This window comes from Aegilops tauschii, chromosome 1 (genome assembly GCF_002575655.3).
Source record: "Aegilops tauschii subsp. strangulata cultivar AL8/78 chromosome 1, Aet v6.0, whole genome shotgun sequence".
NCBI classification, from domain to species: domain Eukaryota; kingdom Viridiplantae; phylum Streptophyta; class Magnoliopsida; order Poales; family Poaceae; genus Aegilops; species Aegilops tauschii.
Window position 1 is genome coordinate 19,750,729 of NC_053035.3, and position 22,455 is coordinate 19,773,183.

Below are 22,455 nucleotides of genomic sequence, written 5' to 3' on the forward strand. Positions count from 1 at the left end.
CACTGAGAGCAAACAAGTAAGCCAAGGAATATGAACGGAAACGAACAATGGACTGATGGTTTTGCCTGGTGACAACCAAACCATGCCTAGAATCACATCGATTTTAGGAGTGGCATGAGAAAAGAGAACTCCGAGGCTTCTGCACTGACGTTGATGACTCTAACACTTCTTAGAGGAGATTTCTTCACCATAGCCTTTGTGGGAGTAGAGCATGGTGGAGGAGGCACAAGCTTTGTCTCAAGTCAAACTTTGTAAACTTTGACCAAATTTACATAAAAAATATATTAACATTCACAATCCAAATCAATACCATCCCTTTGTTGAAAAAAAATAATCAATACCATTGAATATATTTTCACATCATATATATCTGTTATTGTGAAAGTTTAGATTGTTTTCTATAATCTTGGTCAAACTTTATAAAGTTTGACTTAGGTCAAAATCTAATATGCCAAGGAAGTAGAAATGAAGGAAGTACTAAACAAAAGGTCGAATGTCCATGCTTTGACCTTGTAACAGAGGTAATTGTTAGTTTACATTTTTAGAGTTAAATAAGTTGCAAAGTTTAGCATTGCCATTTATCATTTAGTTTGGGTTGTTCATAATAATATCTACGGTAACGAGGACATAAACATTTCTGAACAAAAAACAAGCGACTCCGCTGGGGATCGAACCCAGGTTTCGTAGACCAGCGCCTTATCCATTGGGCCACGGAGTCCTCGAATGATTTAGCTGAACGATGAGCTTTCTTAATTAGATTCCAGTGACCGAATCAACGATGCAGTTAGTCAGGGCATCTGTGTGATCCCTACTAGGGCTTTGAATAAACTATGCTACCAAACTAGGCCGGCACACAGCATATCATAACTGAAGGATTCAAACCACGCAGGAAAATAAATTGTTCAGAACATGGACATGAGGAGGCAGGCAACAAAAGATGGAAGAACACATTGGAGGAAACGGCTCCAATTATTAAACACAGAGGGCGGATGGCTTCAGTCAAGAAGCTCTTATTCAGTCTTGTCCGATAAAAGCATCGCTGCGAATGTGGATGGCCTCACAGCTAGGTGAGGTAGTTGATGAACTCGACGGCGGTCGCGATGGCGCCTCCGGTGATGGCGTCCTGGGCGATCTTGTTCCCTTTGTTGTTGCTCGCAGCAGAGACCAAGGCGCCGGTTGCAATGCCTCCGATCAACGCATTTTTCTACAGGAGCACCGGAAAAGAGACGGATTATAATAACCAATCTAAGACTGACACAAAACATGCAACATTAATATCGATTATGATGCAAATAGTATTTTGACTGGTAAGAAGGTTTCTAACGTGCTAGCACAGCATTAGACCTGCGTAATCCTAGGACAGGGTGTGGAGACAGAAGTTAAAATTATCATCATGATTTATGAGATGCCATGGATCTGACTAAATATGGCTGCATGCATCTATTGATGCAGAGCCCGGGGGTTTTGCCTCCTTTTCCAAAAAAATGGATCTGACTAAATCTTCTCTTATACACTAATTAAGTAATTAGCTCAAGATCTTACTCAACAAAAGAAAGATGTAGATTTTCAAGTAGGCAGATAATATTGTTCGCGATGGGGAGGCAGTCATGCAGGCAGATTTTCCCTCCACCTAAGGTTCAGTTAAGTGCAAGGAACATGAAGGATCCATTTTCAGAGAATCATTACCCAGTCACGGTCACCACGGGCCCTTTCCACTCCATACTCCATGCCCACATACACCCCAGCAACAGCACCTGCAGATTAGTCACAAAAAAAGCATCTGAATCTGTCAGCGAGAATTAGAAGAACGGATGAACGATTCATGTTAACACATTTTATCGAGCCAAACAAGACAATAGAGATATGTTCGTCTACTTAGTTACCCCAATATGCACCCTCCTTGCACATTTTCTTCAGCTGCATAAAAAACCAGAATACCGCATCAGTGGACCATAGATGACAGATAGTTGCCTGAACCTTAACGCAGGTGCAGAAATAAGGCCACAGAATTTTCAGTAATCCACAAGTACAGAGCAATTATACAAAAATAGTGTGCAGGGGCTTAATTAGACTTTCATTTAAGCTCTCTTTCTTCCATTTAAACATTATCCTTTGCATCCTACGAGGGTATGCTCGAAACTAGGTACTGCTACTGAAATAGCCTGAAGTACTGAACATAGTGGAACAGATGTTTGAAAAATTGGCTGTTTAATTAGTTAACTAGCCAAGTAATCCCTGCTCAAAGGGTCACTGAGTAGCTGTTAATCGGCCAGTTAACAGGCCGATTCGCCTATTAATCCCCTACTCACCACCCGACCAAGCGGTTACCAGTTAACGATTTCCTGGACAACGAGCGGAACATCTAGTTGTTTGACACTCAGACGGTAGCAAAACTCAGGGGAAATGGTACAGCATAATGCTCCCTAACTACACGACAGCGATGGCGTCAAGGCACGGGTGTTTAAAAGACCAAGTGAGAGAAAACCTAGCGCATCGGAAATTGATGCTTACCGTCTCTTCAAGCTGGCGCTTCGAGATATCCCCTGCAAAGAAACGAAGACAATTTGGTGTCACATTTTGTCTGCACAGCACCAACACAAACTGATGTATGCCCTACCGTACGTACACGCGTGAAAAATACTGCCCTATAACACCGGATTACAACAGAGAGCTAGCTGTAAACAACTGAATATGGCTAGGTGTTAACTGAAATATGGCACGCTCTGAACCTAAGCTGCTCTTGTTTTTTGCGAACATGTGGACCTTCATCCAGAAAAGGAAATCCCCCTTTTATCTATTTCCGGGAACGGTTCCATAAGTTGATGAGTTTGTTTTAGAGAGAGAGGGAGAATCAGTTGATGAGTTAACTTAACAAACCAATTCAATTGAAAAAAAAACACTGCACAAACATCCACAGAAATAAATCCAGATCTTGTGGCTAACAACACCGTTGATTGATATACTAGATAGAGTAGGAGAGACGGGGTGCGTGGTTGTTACCCCTGTGGATGCAGTCGAAGGCGTCCTCGGCGACCACCCTGCAGGCGCCGACCTGCGCGCATACATTGGATCAGAGACATTGCAATATGCAGACATTGGATGAAAGAGGAGGGTGGGGGGGCGCATACGGCGCCGATCTTGAGGAAGCCGTCGACGGTGCGGTTGAGCAGCGGGTTCCCGAGGTCGATGGCCACGTCCACCTTGTTCGACCCCGCCTCCAGCCCCGCGCTAGGCATCTTTCCTTCTCTTGACTGACCAGGTAGTGGCGCAGTGCAGAGCAAGAAGATAGAGTAGAGTAGAGCACAGTGAGATACGCACAGTGGGAGGGATATGTATAGAGGGAGACAGAGAGGGAAGCAGTGGCCGTGAAGCCGCGGCAGCCTTCGACCCTACTCCGTTGGGGGTACGCGTCCACGGGCAGAAACAAAAGCGTCGCTCCGGGCGCTGGTCCCCGTGGGATCCGGCCATGGATGCACGGTGCAGGATGCCCTGCCGACTTGCTTCCCCAGGGCTAGTTATCCAAAACAAGAAGAAGAAATGGCACCCTTTGTTTCCATTTCAATTTGGAAATGAAATGGAACGAATTCCTTTTTCCAGGATGGTTTTATTCACCCAAATCTGGATTCCATGTGCTGCCGACACTGAATTTGTCAACTGAAAGGATATCTATCGTATCTCATCTTTGGCTGCCATTTCTGAGGTGTAAAAAAAAATAAGCTGAACACACTGGACAAACATTATCTTTTCCGATTTTAAAGTTGATGCCGGGATGAATTAAGTTAAATCACATAACCCTCTATAACAGTAAGCTTCTTAGTTTTAAAGAGCTTACATTCAATAGAGGACTATAACTAAAATTGGGTCCGTTTCTAAAAAAAGAAAAACTAAAGTTGGGTCGCCTAATTTTAATCAGGTCAACAATTTCTCAAAGCTCTGTCAGTCAAGCTCTTATATTTCTTTACGGAGGAAGTACTATACACTGTGCTTCCTGAATTTTTAATCCTCACAATTAGTTGACGTATTCAATTTAGAATTGGGCCAACCAATTTTGACCGGGTCAACACTTTCTCAAACTCTCCCATTCAATTTTTTTAATTCACTTTGTTAACTAATTTTGAAGCTCTTTCATTCGATTGGGCTGTTCAGTTTTGAATTTGGTTTACTATTTTGACCGGGCCAATAATTTTTCAAATCAATCATCAGCCACCCGGCTATAAAAACGTATCAATCTTGCGCACCCTCCCTCCATCTAAAAAAAAGAAGCTCCACCACGTGATATTGTAGTACTTGCGACCATCTACACTGAAAATTCCTCACATAAATATAGGTTGGTTAGCGGATAACTCAGAATCACACCACGAAAGACCCACCAAATCACCGCATTATATAAATAAAAATAAAACACACTATCATCTCCACCACCCGCAAAACTAAATATTCCATCAGTTCCAAAATATAAGGGGTGTTATTTTTGTAGAAAGTCAAGTTTCTTCAACTTTGACCAAGTTTAGAGCAAAAATATCGACATCAACAATATTAAACAAAAAAAATATGGAAATTCATTTCATGATGAATTTAAAAATACCGATTTGATATTATGGATTTTGATATATTTCTCTACAAATTTTATTGAACCTAAAATGTTTGACTTTCTAAAAAAGTAATACACCATATATTTTCAAACAGAGTGATTATTTTTTGAAGAAACCCAACAACACCAACTTCACAGCAAAGCACACCCAACCCTTCTAGTCCTTCATGAAACAAGCTGCTCCATAAGGCACGAGCCCACATGATCAAATTTGCACCGCCATGTTCAGATCCATAAAGCAAAATGCGTGTCTTTGGCACAAACAAAGCAAATGTTCAAAGCTCCAAAGCTTGTGTCAAGCAAGGTATGGAAGACAAAAGAGAGACTATACCTTTGTCATCACAAACACAAATGCAACAGGACCATACGATTTAATCTTTGCATCCAATGAAAGGGCTTGAACTTGCATCAGGACCTATCTCTTTTCATTCCATCAAGTAAGGCTTGAAGAGATTTCATGCAAATATGATGTGATTCATGTAAGAGAACTTATGTACGTGCAACGCACGTTTATATTAGGTAGGATATTAGTTGCACGTTATATTAGGTAAGATATATCTGTTGCACGTTGGTATTTGGTAAGATATCAATTACTTTTTTGCGGGCATGGTAGGATATTAATTACATGACAGATTTCAAGGGATAGCGTTGAGTCAAAACGTGTTTATAACTAATGGCAGTGGTGGGTAATTAGAGCGTTAAACGTGTTTGATGCTCAACATTGGAGCGATTTGAACCGCTAGATAACATGATTTGACGGTCGAGATGGTTTGGATCCGCCCATTTGGGTCTTTTTATATTGGTATAGGTATAGATATAGACTAGTAATCAAATGTGTTAAGTTGGAAGTCTAAGGTGTGTCGGACTTCTACATTAATATGAACAACATTCTAGGCAATATATACCAGAGCACACAGAGAGAAGCAAATTAGAGCCGCGTAAAAAACCCATGCTCCTTGAGCAACTAGTACTAGTTAAGAGGAAGACAATGCTTGCTTTTTTCAATTAAAGAGAACAAATTATTGGTCCGGTGATTCGAGTGTCCAATCTCAAGATGTGCTAGAATTGGTCTTGGCAAATTCAATCCCTACTGCCTATTCGGGAAATGCAGCACAACCCGTAAATGCATTAGCTGGTTCCGTAATAAAGGATTCTATTCCAACATTACACCATCATATTTGGGCTTGTCCTGCTAATAAACAAGATGAAATCAGAAAAGCATACATGATTGCAATATATAACCTGTCATCAACAATATATAATTACAGTCAAATTTTATAAACATGATCACAATATATAACTTGACATCAACAATATATAAATATGATCAAATTTTATAAACATGGTCACAATATATAACTTGACATCAACAATGACCTCTCGATTTACATCTTGGTATCTTGTTCTGTTGTCTGAGTAAAAGTTGCAAAATGAGGCACGACTAGAGTTTGGTAAATAGAAATATCTAGATTTATTATTGGGTATTTTTCATGACGGCTGCTAGACGTCAGCCGGCTAATCTCATAGAAAGATCAGCTGCCTGATTAGCCGTACTGTGGAGCGCATCTTACCTTCTTGTCTTTGGATCTACATCCAACAAGCATAGCGACGCGACACAACGCAACCTTTTGCAGCAACGAGGTAAACCGCACGACAGCAGCACTGACGCCTCAACCACGACACCAACGTCAGTAACCTCACAACAGCGAATGATGCGACCCAACAAGTGTAGCTCCGCCGAGGCATGACGCCGGCCACTGCCTGCTCATAACCGCCACATTTTTTTGCGTCGATGCTGCAAAAAAGTCAGAGGGCGATGCCGACCACTGTCCGTGTCGTCGGTGCCTCCATGATGCTACTTTGCAGCTACACCACCGCCACCGCCACCGCCACTGATGATTCTTTACAACACCGCCGCCAGTTGACGGAGCGAGATATCAATCGGGCGATTCAAAGAGTTCCACAATTTTCATTGCAAACAGAAAACACCCAATATAGCTAATAACTGAGAAGTTCACAATACTATCAAACTTCAGGATCCAATGGCCTTTGATCTGATCAATATAATCTCGTTTGTACGGCAGAGTCCAATCTCCTCGAACTGAACTGGTTGATCCGAACCATTCCCCTCCACCGTATGGCACCGCACACACCCAACCCAGACCTAGCGACCGCCATGGCGCCGCCGCCGCCGCCGGCGCTCCCGGACGAGCTCGTCGAGGAGATCCTCCTCCACCTCCCGCCGGACGACCCCGCCTGCCACCTCCGGTCCTCCCTCGTCTCCAAGGCCTGGAGCGGCGCCGTCTCCGGCCCCGGCTTCCGCCGCCGCCTCCCCCATGCTCGGCCTCCTCCACAACCAGGCCAGCGAGCCAACCCGCTTCTTCACCCCCCGCCTCGCCCTTCTCCTTCGCCACCCCGGACCACCGCTCCTGGCTGGCCATCGGCTGCCGCCACGGCCGCGCCCTCTTCCTCCCCAAGTGCCACGACGCCAGGGAACTCCTCGTGTGGGAGCCAATCACGGGCGCCCAGCACCTCGTGCCTGTGCCCGCGGCGTCGGAGTGCCGCTACTTGACTGCGGCGGTGCTCTGCGCGGCCGATGGATGCGACCATCGCGGCTGCCTCGGGGGCCCTTTCCACGTGCTTTTCGTCTTCCCCTACGAGGACCACGGCGAGTATGGCACGTCGGCGTGCGTGTACTCGTCGGAGACCGGTGCCTGGGGCGAGCCGACCTCGACGCGCGACAAGTTAATGGGATGCATACAATATTCATGCGTTGTGGTTGGCAGCTCTCTGCTCTACTTCGTCTTATACGACTACAAGGAGAGTTGGTCGATCCTGGAGTATGATCTGTCAAGCCACTCCCTGACTGTGTTCATTGCACCGGACAACCACTGCGACTGCCTGTATAATCTCGTGCTCACAGAGGACGATGGGCTGGGTGTAATCCAACACTTGCATCGACATCTCAAATCTCAAATGGTGGGCTTTGCTGAGGGAGCTAATGCCATTATCGTTAGTACAATTTCTGGCCTCTTCGCAATTGAGCTGCAATCTGAGCAGGTGAGGAAGGTGTGCGATCAATGTTGCTTCCTTAATGTGGTTCCAGTTGTCACCTTCTACACTCCTGTGCCCCGAGGTAACCACCAAAATCTGTTGCTGTCGAAGCCTGGTGAGGAGTGTGTAGAGGAGGAGAAAACAATAAATCAGGCACAACAACTGGTCGACCATGGTTCCAATGCTATCAAGGAGGGGGACTTTGTCAACACTTCCGAAAGCATCCGCCACGACCACTATATCAGGTGAGGGTTCTACTCCCAAACTCCTCATTCCGAGCTACACTTAAACATTTGTACGGATGTGATTCTGGAAAAAATGAACCCCCCCCCCCCCCCCCCCCCCTCTTAGTCCAGTGCTTTGTAAGATTAGCACCATGTGCCATTAGTTGCTTTGGGACTTTTAGTCATTTTGTTCAGGAGATGAATTTTTAGAATAGTTTTAGATGTTTTAGCCTTTTAGGACGAAGTGGTTGCCAAGCGGTAAGAAGATATTGTCTACCACTGTCTATTTCTTTGGACCAGTGGTGGTGCCAGGGGGCAGGGCTGCACAACTGTGTGGTGAAGTGCTTTATTTTCTTTGAAGTTTGCATTGCTCTCTAGGTTTTTATATGAAATTTCACTTCTATGGAATAGTAACTTTTGGGATCAACCGGCCCCATAGCCTCGCCCATCAGATAGTCATATGCACATAGAAAATGGCCATGTGATTCTCCATATGAAAACTAGAAATAATCTTGTTTGGGTCTTGAAAGGAACTGTTTGCTGTTTGAACTTGTCTCATGGATTCTCATCATCATTCCATAGAAGGCCGTTTATTCAATGCTGTTTTGCTAATAATTATTGTTAATTGATAGTAGATGATGTTGAAAATGGTTTCATTTTTCAAAACACCTGTGCCATGGATTGACCATATCTTGAACTTGTGTCTGGTGCCATATGTCAGCCATTTGCCTTCTAAATTTATAGAAGTACTCCCTCTATAAAGATATATAAGAGCGTTTTGATCGCTCTTATATTTCTTTACGGAGGGAGTATAATTTTATCTTTCACATCTACACTTGGAATAGCAATGCCAGATTGAACATACATGGAACTATCTAAAAGTGGGTATCATTGAGGATTTAATCTGTTAATTTTTGTCAATGCTATTGCAGTGTTTGCCATGTTCCATATTCAATTGCAATTGCTCTGAAAAGTCTCCATTGTTTGCTCTTTGCCATGATGACAGTCTTTGCATGTTCTTGTGCATGTGTGAAATGTTGCCTTTTCATGTTTCATTGTGCAAGACGAAGCCGCTCCACCTCCTGCCTCTGTCTTCCAGCTCTGCTCCAAAAACGATGCTCCCAATCTGCTTGATTGATTCTTCTGCGGCAGCGCTTGATCTCTCCTTTCCTCCAGTCTTGGAATAACGAGGCAGCTCCGACTGTCAGTTTTACTGAACGCAAACAGCTTCAACGTCGTTGCAACGGCGCTGACATGATCAGAGGATGACCTTCAACCTCTTTCCAAGGCCTCCTCGAAAAGATGTACCGCCAGCTCCTTGTAGTCCTCCTTGAAAAGACTTGGGTACTATACTTCTGTATCAAAATATGAGTTGTTTTGATAGGCTATTTTAGTCTAAAAATACCTTATATTTTGATATGGAGGTAGTAACTCTCTAGCTACAAATTTACTTTGCCATTACAATTGAACAATCACAGAATTAGCAAAAGACGAACGAGTGCTGTGTCTTAATAATATACTTCGATACATATTACTACAAGTAAATAACAAGCTGGAACTGTCATGTTCTGAGTCGCACATTAATTTTGCAATAACGAATTGGTAGGTTCATGAAGATACGGTAGATAAGTTGTAATAGAAATGCAGGATACACACACAATGGGGTACTAGAAGGCATCTTCCGATATCATCGAAGGAAGAACTAAGTTCATCATTTGAACTTGACTGGGCTGCAGAATACTTTCGTTTCTTTGCCTTGGCAGAGGATCCTGATGCCTCGTTGAATAGCATCCTGAAGATCAGACAAGTTAGTGCTGCCTGCAGTTCTCTCACACCATATCTTCACCTTGCTCTGCCTTTTCGTGTGAGTCATGTTTAGTTGAAACCCTTGGGTTTCATCAGTGTCAAATCCTGCTAGTCTCCTTAGATGGAGTAGTGTCTCTAGAAGCCTCAGTTTTCGATCTCCTTCTCGAAGGCTTGTAACTAAAAGCGCTCCCAAGACTTGGATATTTTACAAGCAGAAGGTTGTCTATGTACTGTATTTGAGATGATCATCTCCCAAGTCGGCACATTCTTCAAAATTGTGAGTTTTATGTTGAAAAGCGCAGCTAGAGAACATACTTTCAGCAAAATGGTAAGTCCCACAGGTTCTATAAAAGAGCAGCAGCAGCAGTCATTGTGTTGAAGATGAAAAAGAGCAGGAGTAGGACTCGCAGGTGATCAGACAGCCTAGCTCTCATGTCTGATGAGAGGCGCCATCAGCAGAAAGCCGCACAGGCACAGGGGGTCCATCCCTGTCATAATCGCGATCAGTTTCGGCCCAAACGGTAACTAGTGCAACCTGGTTGTTCTCTGCGAAAAATTACCCCCAAATGGTAGTTTTTTGTCACGAGCTGCAAAACAGCGAAAGTTGTAGTTTTTGGCAACACTAGCCACGGATGATTAGATAATTTGCCACACTTTATTAGGGGTTTGATGATTTGCCCGAGGGTTGTTTCAATGGCCAATGGCCCCGGCCCCACCCGTAGCGCTCGATCTCCTTCCCTTCAGTCTTGGAATAACGTAACAGGGCAGCTCCGACTATCAGTTTCACTGAACGCAAACAGCTTCAACGTCCTTGCAATGGCGCTGAAATGTTCAGAGTATGAACTTCAACCTCTTTCCATGGCTCCTTGTAGTCCTCCTTGAAAAGACTTGGGTACTATTATCTTTGTATCAAAATATAAGACGTTATGATATGGTATTTAAGCCTAAAAAACGTCTTATATTTTGGTACGGAGGTAGTATCTCTCTAACTGCAAATTTACATTGCCATTACATTTGAGCAACCACAGAACTACCAAAAGACGAACGAGTGTTGTGTCTTAATAATATACTTCGATACATATTGCTACAAGTAAATAACAAGCAGGAATTGTTATGTTCTGAGTCGCACATAATTTTACAATAACGAATTGGTAAGGTTGATGAAGATACGGTAAATAAGTTGGATTGGAACAGGAAATATAATTTCTCCACCGGAACATAACATAGCAAGCAACTGCGCTGATACATAACATAGCAAGCAACTGCGCTGCTGCTACAGTTGATATACATGATACTAGCAAGCTCCTGGAGCATCAAAGTGCCCTTAATTTGTATTCCTCGCACTCGTCCAACAACCCAGCATGATATACATCTGATCTGGTTTCATCTCCTAAAGAAAATGAGATTACGGGCTCCCCTAGCGTGTGTTCTGAATGAAGGTGGCGCCGTTCTTCATGTTCCAATTTATGATTTCATCATCAGAAGTACCAACCAGGCTAGACAAATGAAAAAGGTTAATGAGCTGAAAATTCTAAATCTATTTTATTTTTCAGGAGCAACATAGGGAGATTAACATGCAGCTATCTAACAATAAACTCTGAAGAACAAATGATGTGCATACAGTAGTTAAATTGCCCGTCATTGTACATATATATCAGCGACGGAGTGGCTGTCGTATTTCCTTGAGCTCGTTGCACCCACATATACACAATGTCTTTATTTTATCAACAGCTTCTGCACCACCAATGGACTTGAGGTCTGAACAGTTGACAATGACAAGTTTCTCCAACACTGGAGAACTTGCCGACTGGCCATTGGCGAGGTTGATGGATTCTATGCCCTGACAATTCTTCAAGCTGAGCTTCTTAAGAGAGGATGGTAATATCATTGCCCTCTCCATATTACACTTATCAGAACCTTCAATTGTCAACTGCTGCAACCCGTCGAGCCTATCAACAGAGGGGGATATCAACTCTTTACAAAAGGAAACCTCAATGTTCTTCACGGCAGGTAGACAATCTGGCTGCAGGAATTCATGCAAGCTCAATAATTTCGGACACCATGTAATACGTATCTTAGCAAGGGATGACAATCCTTTAATACCGCCATTGGTGGTGCTACTGCTACTACTTGCTTCAGAGACTATTGATGTAAGGTTATTGCAAAAATAGATATCTAGTACCTCCAGGGATGGAAGATTGCTTCTCCACACATGCAAGGGAATAGCTGTCAACGAGTCGCAGCGATGTATTTTCAAATAAGTGAGGGAGGTGAGGTCAAGGAAGCCCCTCATGAAACGATCCATGGAATAGCCCGGTCTCTCAAGGTCTATCTTGCTAAGAGAAGTAGGTAAGACCACCGAGCCTTGCCAATTGATTTGACCACATCCTGTTATGACTAACTCTTCAAGACGATTAATGTTGTCGATCTGACCGTGATGTATTGCCAAGTGACCCAACTAACTGGAGAAAGAATGGTATGCTCTTCAAACTGACACAATTCATAAATTCAAGAGAACGTAACCTTGGCAGGAGGTTGGGCTGGAGCCAGCTAGGGCAAGATTCACCTCGGTAGTACTTTACCTGCAAATGTTGGAGATTCCAGTGAGGTAACATTTCCATCTGGTTTTCCATTATCACCGCCTCAGGACTTTTCAGCAGATGGGACCATTTTAGGCAGAGTTTGCCAGACTGGTCCTTGCTATAACTAAAACTCTTTGAATTGATCTTCTCTAAGCTGAGGACGTCAGTGAAGCCTGCAGGAAACTTTTCAATCACACAACTGCCAGAGTCTATAATTTTCAGATGATGCAGATGACATACTGATAATGGAAATGTGCTGAAAGTAACACTTCCAAGTAAAGAAAGGTAACGCAGATGCTTTGAGTTGCCCATGCTCTCAGGTAGTTGTCGTACTCCGGAAAGTTTAAAACTCAATACACGGATTTTCCGTAGCTCCCTGAACCAACAGTTTATCACAGGCTCAAAATCTTTTGTTTTGCTATATGATTCATTGCATGCTAGGGACCTCAAATTTTTCTTGTCGCGTATGCTCTTCAATTCAGAACACTGAACATTTCCGTTTGTGAATATTGATAGATGACGAACATCTGAAGGAACTTTAGCTAGGTCACTAGCATGCTTTATAATTAAGCACTCATCCTTTGAGACTAGCTGTGCTGTATCATGCATCAGATCATGAATTACATAGTACTTAACACTCTGTGGTGATGCTTTCTGAAAGAATGAACGATTTGCAAGGGCATCAAAGCACATTGATGCTTCTTGGGGCCCCTCCACATATCGGTGTGCAATCCAAATATCAGCTAGAAAATCCTTCCCAAATTTGTGATCCTTGGGAAACATTGCACAGATTGAGAAGCATCTCTTCAGTTTCTGCGGTAGGTACATATAGCTCAGTCGAAGGGCTGGCAGAATGTCAGTATCTGTTTGTTTTAATTGCCAGAGTTCACTTTCCTTTATATTTTCCCAATGTGTTGTACTCAGCTCCATCCCAATGTGTTGGCAGCTAACGGGGAACCCTTCAACTTTGGAACAATGTCTTTAGCAATGCCCTCCAATGACTCCTGGTCGTTGCAAGAACTCGTGGATACAAATGCACAGAATTTGAAGAAATCCCGGAATACCAATGGTTCTAAGCCATTTAATTCATAATTATTCATAGGGCCAACTAGCTCGGCAACCTCGGGAAATCTCGTGGTGACCAAAATCCTACTTCCTTCAACGCCATTTTCCAAACATGCACAAGCTCTTCCACCCTGCCACGTCATCCTTCAAGATATCATCCCACATGTCATCAAGGACAAGCAAAAAACTTTTTGGACTTGACACGACCTTCTAGTTTACCCATAAGAACATTCAGATTATCAGATGACGCATCTCCTCCGAAGCCTCTATAATCGCTTTCGTTAACCTTTTTGTGTCAAAGTCATCTGAAGCACATGTCCAAATTATGGGGCCAAAGTGATTCTTCACATTTGTATTCTTGCAGATTTGTTGGGCCATTGTTGTCTTTCCGACACCTCCCATGCCAACAATGGATAACACAGGAAACTCTGTCATTCTTGCTTTGCTTTAAGTTCTTCCTCTCTTTAGTCCACGAACTCCTAGTTTTCCCAACAACTCCTTCATTTCTTTTTCACGACCAACCATTTTTTCCACACAATTAAAGTAGGTAGTTGTTTCTGGCCTAACTGATTTATCAAACTTCCACGCTGCTTGGTGCAAGCCCATATCCATGGCCTGCTTATGAACATGATCTAATTTTTCTTATGGGTGGATGTGCAAGATTATCCTTCGAGCTCTCCTCCTCTTACGACGCCTCCACCGCCCCCGTCGTACGTCCTCTGCCTCGGCTCTAGCGGACATTTGGAGTTTAGTTTTATGGAACATTAATATTTGGATTTATCATAACTCTACCAAACTGTGAAGGATCAAGACTAATGCAAAAAACAACCTACTCCCTCTCTCTCAGCTTATAGGGCGTGCACGTATCCCTAGGTCGTCAATTTGATCAACCTAATACAAGTCATATATTACAAAAAATATACCAATATAAACTTCAGATGTTCTATTTTCAAAAGGTATAATTTTTGTGTTATATAGTTTATATTAGGGTGATAAAATTGGCAACCTAGGTATACGCGTAGGACTTGTAAACTGAAATGGAGGGAGTATGACTAATAGGCATAAATAGATGTTGTGGCGGCATTGCATGCTGGAGTATATTGCAATTTATGGATTGCATGCATGACTAGCTTATGTGGCATGGTTGCATGGCTAGGAAATGCTAGAGAAAAATAAATAGATAATGTGTTTAGAGTGCACTCCACTAAATGGGAGCATGTAAATATCTTTGGAGTGCACTCCACTTTTTTTAGATGCTTAGGTGCACCGGATGCCGTGCCACGCTACAAAATCTATTATTATCTTGAAACCAGCCACACCCGCCGCTCACCTCATCAAAACAACCCAAGGAATATGTCTTGAACGAAGCATAATTTATTTTTACTGATATATGTATATCAAAACTAGAGTGTTTATATTTCAAGTTTGTGAACAAGTATTATTGTACTACTTTGAATCCATTTCAAGTTTGCAACGCACGGGCCGGCGCATTGGTAGTAGTAAGAAATAAATTACAAGTTTGGCACGAGTTCGTGCTGCGGGAGCACCACGAGGCCTGGTGCAGGAGTTACGTTTCCCTCTCGGTGCCCAAGGGACCTAGCTTCATCGGCTTAGTGCACCTGTCTTTGAGTCAATGACATGTGGATCCCAAATGCGTCTGGCCCACATGTCATTCTAATAAAATGAGAGGGGCGGTGGGACCGAGAGGGGTGAGGCGCAAGTCGGGGGACGTGTGGTGTCATGGGTACGAGCGGCGACGTGGGAATCGCGTGTAGCTGTGGTAGAAAGTTGATGGTCACCGCAGTTCAGCTAGCCCACATGTCATGCACGCAAAGGCAGAGGAGTGGTGGGGCCGCGAGGGGTGAGGCGCATGTCTGGGGACGTGGTTGTGGGTTGGAGCGGCGTCGTGGGAATCATGTGTGGCAGTGGTAGAAACGTCGCCGTAGTTCAACTTCCATGGACAAGCTGTGATGTCTACTGACACATGCATTGCATACCAATCACTTCAAGGAGGAGTAGTAGAGAAAACTAGGCGGATAAATAGTTCATTATAGTCCAGCGGACTATGTACACAGAGTACACTTGTTCCAAAGACATGCACACCAGTGAAATAGTTTATCTATATCAATGTACATAGGGAGGAAATATAATTTTTGCAAGAGAGGAAATAGTTCATCCATCTATAATGCCCTTCTGTTGGGTCAGTGTAGCATCAGATTTGAGAGTGGTTTTGTCAGCTCTGACTGCTGTAGTTTCAAAACAGAGCAGTTTTGGAAGACGAACAATTTGGGTAGGCAAACGATGACCGATTGAGCTGAAATTTGAAGGGGATATCAGAAACTCGTGTGTCTACTTGTCTACAAAATTTGGTGTTCTTTTGTTCAGTGGTTTAAGAGCAGTTTGCAAAACACTGAAGCGTACAGAAGCTGTGTAAACCCTGCTTTCCTGAATTCTTGCCTCTTGTGGCTGTTATTGCTGTTGACGGTTGGCAACGTGGAGAATGTGTTGTTAATCTCTCTAGAGGTTCTAGAGAATACTTTGTACTCATCATTCTCAGTGAAGTTGTATGGACCGGTCGGTCCACAGCTGTGGGTTTTTACTCCTCAAGTTGAGGAGGTTTTTCCACGTTAAATCCTGTGTCACATATGCATGTTGTTTGTGTTATTCCGCTGCTTACTTGTTGGTTGAAGCTATCCTCAAAATTCATCACAAGTGGAGGGGGCTGTGTAGTGTGCATATTTGCTGTGTCGGTGAATTTGTGCAGCTCATTGTCGCTGTCCAGCCCCAACACCCTGGTGCAAATACTCCCTTTTCATCCTCTCCCACCGCTCGTCATGCCGACCGGCTCGCCACACTCGAAGCCGAGCAAAGGGAGGAGGGGCTGAGGGCTAGCTATACCACGGGCGACGGCAAATACTCCCTCTTCTTCTTCTTCTTCTTCTTCTTCTTCTTCTTCTTCTTCTTCTCCTTCTTCTTGCAGCTATTTTCTTTGGGAGACGGCTTCGCAACAAGCTGTTTCAACCTTGCAGCTATCTCGAAACTCACACGGGCATCGAGGGCAGCATATTTTATCCGCTCATAGGTCAAGGGATAATTCTCCTATCCAGACGATCTTAATCCCAGTGTCTCGTCACCCTTCTCAAGATTTGTTCTGAGAACAGAATTTGCTACATCGAATAGGGATGGTGTTTCTTTATCACAATCATCTACAGGAATTCTAGTTTGTAGGTCAGTGATGTTTTCCAAGTCAAGGTGTACGGCGCCCGCTTCTCTTTGTCCCCTTCGATGGCTGCCCCAAAGAAGTATATGTCCTCCTGAGACATGAAATCGTGGAGCTCACCTGGTATGGAGGGCGCGTGCATGATGTGATACACCAAAACTTCATCTTCGAGGCACAGCTGAAGCACAGCGGCGCGTTGGATCTTCCCCTGGCACGCTCCGTGTACTCTGCGTCCAGACCAACGACCTTCATCTCCACTTTTTGGAGGGAGTTGGATACATTGTTGACCCACTCCTGAACAACCCTTGGGTTGTCGGTTACGGTCTCAACTATGCGGGTAGCGTACTAAGGAGTGGTCAGTGTCCGTGTACGTGCCCATCCTTCTATCGCTACATGTGCCACTTGTTAGTGGAGGTCACTCTTTCGAATTACCATGGCGAAACATTTTATGATTCCTTTTTATTTCTGCACCCTCCTGACAGGTGGGACCTACGCAAAACCTACTTCGGTGGACGAACAGATATAAAACATATCCATCTCTTTGCAAAAAAATGTGTCGTAGCTGGTTCGGATTGATATTGGCGCGTGCCTGCGAGACACAACCTTTTCTTGTTAAGGAATATGCGGTTATCCTAAAAAAGAAAAAGCCCTCCTTCGCGCTTCTGCATGCTCGAGAATTTGGTTCTACTTGGAGGATGAAGTGAACCCAAAGGCATGCTACCTGGAGGATGAAGTGAACCCAGAGGCAAGCTAGCACGTGAGACCTGTTTCCGCTATACAATACTACTCCGTATGTCAGTACTAGTAGTAGTACAACTGTGCTACACTTGATGGTCAAAATATTATTGATCCGGTCCTTACAGTGAAGTGACAAGACCCTGCCCCCGAGGTGACACCAGTCCAGACGGCGTGTTCGTGTTACTAAAGTTAGCCTCACCTTGTGCACTGTGCAGTCACTTTCACGGCCGCTGTATAGCATGCCTCGCCTCGTCTCCCTCTCCCCTAGAACCACTCCATCTGCATGTCCATCTCGTCGGAGATCCTGAGGTCACTCTTCATCATCTCACAGTACCCCCACGTACCCTCGCCTCACTCGCCTCATCCAGTACCACTATTCCCTCGCTAGCCGCTCCATCACCGAGAGCCTTCTCCCCTGTAAATGAAGCACCCAAAAACCCAACCTTCCAAACTCCTCCATGGCCGAACGTGAGCCGTGCAGCATCCATATGAGCCGCGACTGGAGCAATCTGCCCAGTGACATCCTCGACCTCTGTTGTTCATGTATGGATATGTTGAGTGTCGTGCGGCTGGCTGCATGCTCGAGGGACATGCACGCGGCCATCGTCGAAGCGAGGCCTGGGCTTTTCAAGACACCCTGCTTGTTGCTATCTCGTCTTGCAAGATTTGCTCACCATGATACGGAGGCGAACATGATGCCCCTCGACTTCAATCCGACCTTCATTAACCGAAACTTCTTCGTAGGTATGTAATGGGTCGCCGTACATCATGCCCCTCGACTTTGATTCGGTCACCATCACCTGAAACTTCTTGGCCTGTATGTACTCGGTCAGCATGAACTCCCACTGGATAGCTGCCGTCAAAGAAGACCGGAAAAAGTTGGTTCTCATGAACTTCCACACCTCCCATGAGATTATCCTTCCTACGTTGGATTATATAGGGTTTACCGTCGTGGTCCAAGTTATTTAGATTACGTCGTCAGTTGGACGGACCTTGTTTTGCAGAAGATTGTAATCTGCCAAGTGCCCACATTATAAGCAGATTACGCAGACTTCAAGCTAATTGCCTTGTTCGACCGCGGACTCGCCTATCTTTCCGCTGGTTCCTTCTTTAGCTGGAGACAACTCACCTTGCAGTGGATCATCAAAGATGATACACACTTTTGTAATGCTATTGAACACAATGGCATCATCTACGCGATTGACAAAGCAAATGGCACCACGTATTGCTGGGACGACGCGTGTAAGTTGTTTTCGTCTGATGTTAATGATAACGCCATGACACCGTTTAAACTTTTTGTGACCCATGTTTGAGAAGAATTTGAGTAGAACTATGGAATGTATTAGAGACGCAGTCAGTCAGCTATATTTGGAATGAGTTAATTCATGCGATTGCGACCATGTCATTATAGCCAATTTGTACCCTTGAATAATCTAACGGTTAGGAAGATAAGGATATTCTCCTAACTTTATAGTAATCTATATAGTACTAAATGTGAGTGTGTATCAATAGCCATGTTAGTTTCCTCATTTTCATGATAAAGAAACATGCATCACACTATTGGTTTCATCTAACCATACATGAGGGAAGTAAATGTGCATATGGAGAACTCTATATTTGGAAGTATTGAAATCCTGTAATGCTTACCATGTGTACATACCTATATTCGCCCTTCAACAATCAATGGCTAGAATAATATCCTCACAAGAATTTTGCCCACAGAACATGAGTATATAACAATGCATGGTCTGTTAGTTTCCTTGAAGAATTTGTTCGTGAGGATAGAACATGATTACATAACATGCATGACATGGTAGTTTCCTGTGAATAATCGATTGCGAGATAACATGAGTATAACCATGCATGTCACTTCTATATTTTTGAACACAGTATACATTTTCTTGTATTTTCCTCCCAGGGACAGACCAATCCTGTTTTTTGCATTATCCTACTCATACATTGAACAATGCTGATCTGACATTAACAATGCGTGTCCTTTTTGATATGATGCCGTGTCCCTACAGTTACTACCCTTTGTAATCACACCACCTTTGCCAAAATTAGAGAAGCACAAATGGTTCCTCGCTCGATCAGACGACAACAAAAGACTGATGATCATTCACACACATGAGCCGGAAAAGTTATATTGTAAAAACCCCATTGTGTACAAGCACCGTGAAATACGTGAGTATCTGGAGAGTGGCTATTACGTCTATGAGCAGGATACCAGCTTGTTGGGGCCTTCAGGATTTTTGAGTTGGAGGCGGGTAAACAACCTTGGTTCCCACTCTCTGTTTCTCAGACCCAATTATTCGATTAACCAGGAGATCAACGTTGGCAAGGACCATGATGGCAGAGAGGCTCTGTTTGCTAGGGAAAACTGTGTCTACCCAGCGAGCCCTAGGACTTTGGGAGCAAACTCCCCTGATTGTCAACGATACAGCCTGCATCTGGATTAAGTTGCCTTGGATGTCTCAAGTCTGACAGGCAGTGAAGTGGTTCAAGCCTTCAAGTTGATAGGTAATTGGGCTGTTGCGTCGAAAGGGTGGAGTTCTGGTGTCTCCGAATCACCGGTGACTGAAGCGGGGCTGCAAATTATGATGGTGTTGGATCATCCCTCTTCGAATGACTTGTTGTCTTTGCTGCTTGTTCTGGATGGGTAGTTCTCTTTTGTTATGCAGACTCCTTGTCATGTGTTCATCCTTGTCTATGTCACTCTTACAATGTAATATTTGCCTCTCTTTAGAATGTCATTCTCGTCTGGATCACGAGAGTTTGAGCGCTGCAGATGTGTGCATTTTGATGGTGTAGCAAGACTTCTTATGAACTATCATGTCTTGCCGTTTATGTCAGTCCTAGTCACTAGTCAGTGTTTGAATGTTGTATATATCGTTGTTTCGAAATGTTTATTGTCTCGAACAGCTGGAGGGCTAAATCAGGGCATTACCATTCTCCAGTGTTCAGAGTATATCTCCTTTTTTCAGGTTATAATTTGAGCTTAGTGTCTTTTCGATGATGTACACTTGTTTGGGCCAGTGAGGTGTCGTTGAATATGGGCCGAGTAGTACTGCAATGCCAAACAGGTCAATTAGGACTCTCAGGCCGGGCACTCTTAAAAAGAAAGAAAAATGACTGTTTGGCCGACATGTGGGCGCCACCGGTGTTTTCATGCGCTTGCCCGCCGAGAGCATATTGGTGCGTGTTCGAAATTCATGCTACCTTTTCATCCCCAAACTCCCGCCCCCACATCTGGAATCTCGATTCCTACTCCAGTTCCCCCAAATCCCCCTCTTGTACTCTCTGTACTCATGTGCACTATCATGTCGCCGGTCAGCATGGATCTCCGAGCCGGAGATCCTGGGGTCTGTCCTGCCTTCGGGCGTTGCGTGTTGTCGCTCAACAGTGGCATGTCGGCGCTTGACGACCAGTTTGCCGGCAAAGTGCTGATGGTAACCATCAACGACGACTGACCTCTCGTCTCGTCGGACGACCTTGTCAAAGCTCTTGGCATTGTGCACGACATCCAAATAAGTGACTTGCTCATCGAAGTCTGTCCGCCACCGGCTGATTTCTTCCTCAGGTTCCGGACAACTTTCGACTGCAGTCGTGTGTTCGAATCTTCCCGGCTTTTGTTCTACGATGGCGCACTGGTGAGCTTTGATCGGTGGCACCCAGGATGGGGCTCGTGTGACGCCCGGATAATCAAGCTACAGTAACCTCTGCTAATAATGCCACGTCACCTCAATTACTATTGCTAATCTCGCGTTAGTTAGAAACTGATTCAAATTCAAGTATGAATTAAAGTCAAAACAATTAAAGTTTTCAACAATTAAAACTAAAATGTTCGGATTGAACCAAATAATGCATAGGCAATTATGGTGGAGAAACCAAACCTTTATAAAATATTTAAATACTATTAGATGGATAAAACATCAGGGAAAACTATTATTTAAATACTTTTAAATATTAAATAATTATGAAACTATTTTAGTTTGGGTAGCAAGTTAATGTGGCCGTGGCATATTTGGTAACAACAAATTAGGTGCCATTTTGGTATTTTGCTAAAACAAAATAAAAGAGAAACTAGAAATAAAACAGAAAAGAAAAATAAATAAAAAGTAAAGAGAAAGCAAAAGAAAAGGAAACCCCCCGGCTCCCCAAGGGCCTTGGCCCACTGGCCCAGCTGGCCGGCTAGCCCAGCCCAGCCCAGCCAGCCCAACTCCCCCTCCCCGGTCGTCTTCCCTGTTCCAGCGACCGCATCGCTACAGGGGCGAGACCCCGCCGGATCACCTCGCCGGCATCGCCGCGAGAGGATAAGGCCTCCACCTCCCGCGACGCCTCGGGCACCTCCACTCCCCTCTCTCTCTCTCCCTCTCTCTCTCTCGCCTGCGCTCTCTCCCCTCCTCGTCCGCCTGGGCCGCGCCTCTCCGTCACCGCTCACCGCACTCCACCGCGGCCACCGGCCGACCTTCGCCTCGCCGACGTGCCCCAAGGCTCTGCCTCGACCTCCTCATCCTCCCCGCTGAGCCACGCGGACCGGGACAGCCCCGCAGCACCACCGCGACCTCTTCTTCCTCCTCTGCCCCGACCCCGGCCGTCGTCGATTCGCTCCATCGAGCCTCCCCCGAGCCCATGATTGCACACCTGCAGGCTCCCAGTGAGCCTCTGTTTCCTTCCCCCCTCCCTGCGGCACCCCGTTCGCCCGTAGCCGCCGCTCCACTGGTACTAGCACGCATCGCCGCCGACGAGCTCGCCTCCGTGGCCATCGCCACTGTCACGTGCGGCTGAACCTCGCATCGAGCTCCTAGAGCTCGTGTGAGCCTGAGCCACCACTAGCGCGCCTCCTAGTGCTGTGCAACTCCGGTTCCACTGACAACCGACTCCGTTGTCCGCCGGCGACGACCTAGCGCACGGCACCGGCCTTTTCAGCTCGCGCTCGTGCTGTAGATCGACGCAGAACCTTGCTCCCGTTCGAACGCAACCAACCGCCGTCGTTTTGGCCGCCGGACGGCGATTTCCGACCATCCCCGACGCGCGCCACCGCGCGATTTGGTCGCCGGAGCTCTCTCCGGCGCCGACGCCGACGTGGCTCAGTGGCCCCCGCCCCTGTGTCGCTGACCCGTGGGCCCCTGGGGCCAGGCTGCCCTGTTGACTTAGTCAACTGCTGACTGGGCA

General features: G+C 45.0%; 1 protein-coding gene and 2 pseudogenes across 1 annotated transcript; 1 reads left to right on the top strand and 2 right to left on the bottom strand.

Moving 5' to 3' along the window:
* Positions 1-861: 861 nt before the first annotated feature.
* Positions 862-3,410, bottom strand: LOC109751921 (outer envelope pore protein 16, chloroplastic). The gene is made up of 6 exons (XM_020310785.4): positions 3,129-3,410; positions 3,001-3,052; positions 2,512-2,543; positions 1,884-1,917; positions 1,687-1,754; positions 862-1,204 (listed from the first exon to the last, which is right to left on the bottom strand). The coding sequence occupies exons 1-6, from the start codon at positions 3,234-3,236 to the stop codon at positions 1,064-1,066; spliced, it is 435 nt and encodes a 144-aa protein (XP_020166374.1). The 5' UTR covers positions 3,237-3,410; the 3' UTR covers positions 862-1,063.
* Positions 3,411-6,639: 3,229 nt separating this feature from the next.
* Positions 6,640-9,384, top strand: LOC109751922 (uncharacterized; annotated as a pseudogene).
* Positions 9,385-11,254: 1,870 nt separating this feature from the next.
* Positions 11,255-22,046, bottom strand: LOC109751919 (putative disease resistance protein RGA1; annotated as a pseudogene).
* Between the last annotated feature and the right edge of the window lie 409 nt (positions 22,047-22,455).

Excerpts from the sequence above, each read along its gene's own strand:
- LOC109751921 (XM_020310785.4), bottom strand. The coding sequence starts at position 3,236 with ATGCCTAGCGCGGGGCTGGAGGCGGGGTCGAACAAGGTGGACGTGGCC. Across the intron at positions 1,918-2,511 it reads AGCGCCAGCTTGAAGAGACG|CTGAAGAAAATGTGCAAGGA; the intron begins GTAAGCATCAAT and ends TTTTTTATGCAG. Across the intron at positions 1,205-1,686 it reads CCCGTGGTGACCGTGACTGG|AAAAATGCGTTGATCGGAGG; the intron begins GTAATGATTCTC and ends GTGCTCCTGTAG.